This window comes from Buceros rhinoceros, unplaced genomic scaffold (assembly GCF_000710305.1).
Source record: "Buceros rhinoceros silvestris isolate BGI_N320 unplaced genomic scaffold, ASM71030v1 scaffold4870, whole genome shotgun sequence".
NCBI lineage: Eukaryota > Metazoa > Chordata > Aves > Bucerotiformes > Bucerotidae > Buceros > Buceros rhinoceros.
The window spans coordinates 1-1,923 of NW_010388875.1; the positions used below are offsets into that span (position 1 = coordinate 1).

The 1,923-nt window shown below is 58.0% G+C and overlaps 1 protein-coding gene across 1 annotated transcript; it reads left to right on the plus strand.

Annotated features, from left to right (window-relative positions):
- Positions 1-1,596: 1,596 nt before the first annotated feature.
- LOC104489526 (feather beta keratin-like) lies at positions 1,597-1,888 on the plus strand (the record flags this gene model as incomplete). The annotated part of the gene is made up of 1 exon (XM_010131700.1): positions 1,597-1,888. A coding segment is annotated over exon 1 (274 nt), but the record flags the coding sequence as incomplete, so codon positions are not given.
- Between the last annotated feature and the right edge of the window lie 35 nt (positions 1,889-1,923).

Consider the following 1,923-nt stretch of genomic DNA (forward strand, 5'->3'; position numbering starts at 1 on the left):
AAATGGAGCAGCAGAGTTCAGCCCCTGGACTCCAGGCATGGCAACTTCAGTGTGGTCAGGCAGCTGGCAGGAGGAGGACAGAGGCAGCAGTGAAGCCAAAGGAGCTCAGAACATCCAGTAGCACCTCAGGCACCTCATGGAGACAGCTGGGATGTGTCACAGGAGGGAAGGGAATGCCTTCCATCAGCAGCTTCCTGGAACAGACTCTCCCTGGCCATGGCGAGTCACGCTCTCATGTAGGGTTGGCCGTGTGTCAGCCTCTTGGGGTGAGGCCAAGCCAGGAGTGCGTGCTGTCTGCAGGCCGTGTCCCACTGCGGGCTGAGTTCCCCTGCGGCCAGAGCAGCTCCGCCCATGCCCAGGTTAACTGGTCAAACACTGGGCTGTACCTGAGTACACGGCTCCAGGCAGCCCCAGCAGTTCTTGCCCTTGGCTTGACCTTCTTGCCACCACTCCTTCAGCTTCAAGGTCTCACAGGATGGTCAACATGTTTTGGAGAAGTGTCTCCTGCTAGTCAGGGTCCAAAGCATGTAGCAAATTTGCATGGTGGTGAGGGGAGAGTGGGAGGAACAAGGTGCTGACCTGAGCCCCTCCGCACCTCTGTGGTAGGAGGGACCTGAGTCCGCGAGGCTTCTTGAGTAACCATGGGTTCAGAAGGGTAACGTTTTCCTTTTTCATGCCTGCTGAAGGCAGCGATTGGAGGCTCCCGGCATGAGAGTGGATGGCTTTGCCAAATAAAGCGGTGCAGGATTCAGGGAGAAGGATGTGTCAGGCTATCAGGTGCAGGAGCCTTTGGGTACCCAGGACAGACTCTGTTGGCAGGAGGACACGTGCACCTTCCTGTAACAGGGGTTTAAAACAAAACATTTCCCGACACCCATGTCCCTTGTCTGGACAGACAACTCCTGCCCTGAGGCACATCTTCTGGTCATACTGACGCGATCCATCCTGGGAAATCCTTGGCCTTCTCCACCTAGTATGTGAAAGGAGCCTCTGTGACCTCGTGGTCATGTCAGAAATGAGGAACTGCCATGGCAGTGGTGAGGGCAAGCAGAACACAGGCTGTGCCATTAGGGAGGAGGTTTTGCTGTGGAGGTGAGTGTGCTGGAAAATCACTGCCCGCGTGCAGCCACTGTGGGCCTGGGGCGGTGCAGGAGCACTATAAAAGCGGGCCCTTCTCCTCACCCTCTCATCTACTCCTCTCGCCTCCATCTCCTTTAGGAAGAATGTGAGTCTCAAGCCCATTCCAGTCCAAACTACTCCTCCTCCTCCTTCGGGATTTCCCAGCCCATACCTGCTCCGTTGTCCCATGCATGTTCTTGCAACTGCTCGTCACGGGAGGGAGAAAGCAGCACAGAGTGTGACATGGAGAGAGTCTGGGCCTTGGCTGAAGTGTCTCCTGAGTTTTGGGTATGGGGGGATCTCCCTAGGCTTGATCACTCTTGGCAGGCCACGTTGAGATTAGGAAGAAGCTTGTTGGACTCTCTGTAGCCTCCAACTCCCATCAACAGTTTTTGTCTGAGTCTGTTGTGGTGGGCGTACAAGATGCTCCTCACCCAACCTTCTTGGTCTGCTTCCCCTTGCATTCTTTCTCCAGGAGCCCCTCCAGCCTTAGACATGTCCTGCTGCAACCCGTGCAAGTCCTGTGGGCCAACCCCGCTGGCCAACAGCTACAACGAGCCCTGTGTCAGGCAGTGCCAGGACTCCACCGTCGTCATCCAGCCCTCCCCCGTGGTGGTGACCCTGCCCGGACCCATCCTCAGCTCCTTCCCGCAGAACAGCGCCATGGGCTTCTCCCCCTCCGCTGCCGTCGGCAGCATCCTCAGCTCTCAGGGAGTGCCCATCGGCTCCGGGGGCTTCAGCCTGGCTGGCCTCGGCAGAGGCTCCCCCGGCAGGGGGGGCGTTCCCCGCCAAAGCCGCTCCCCT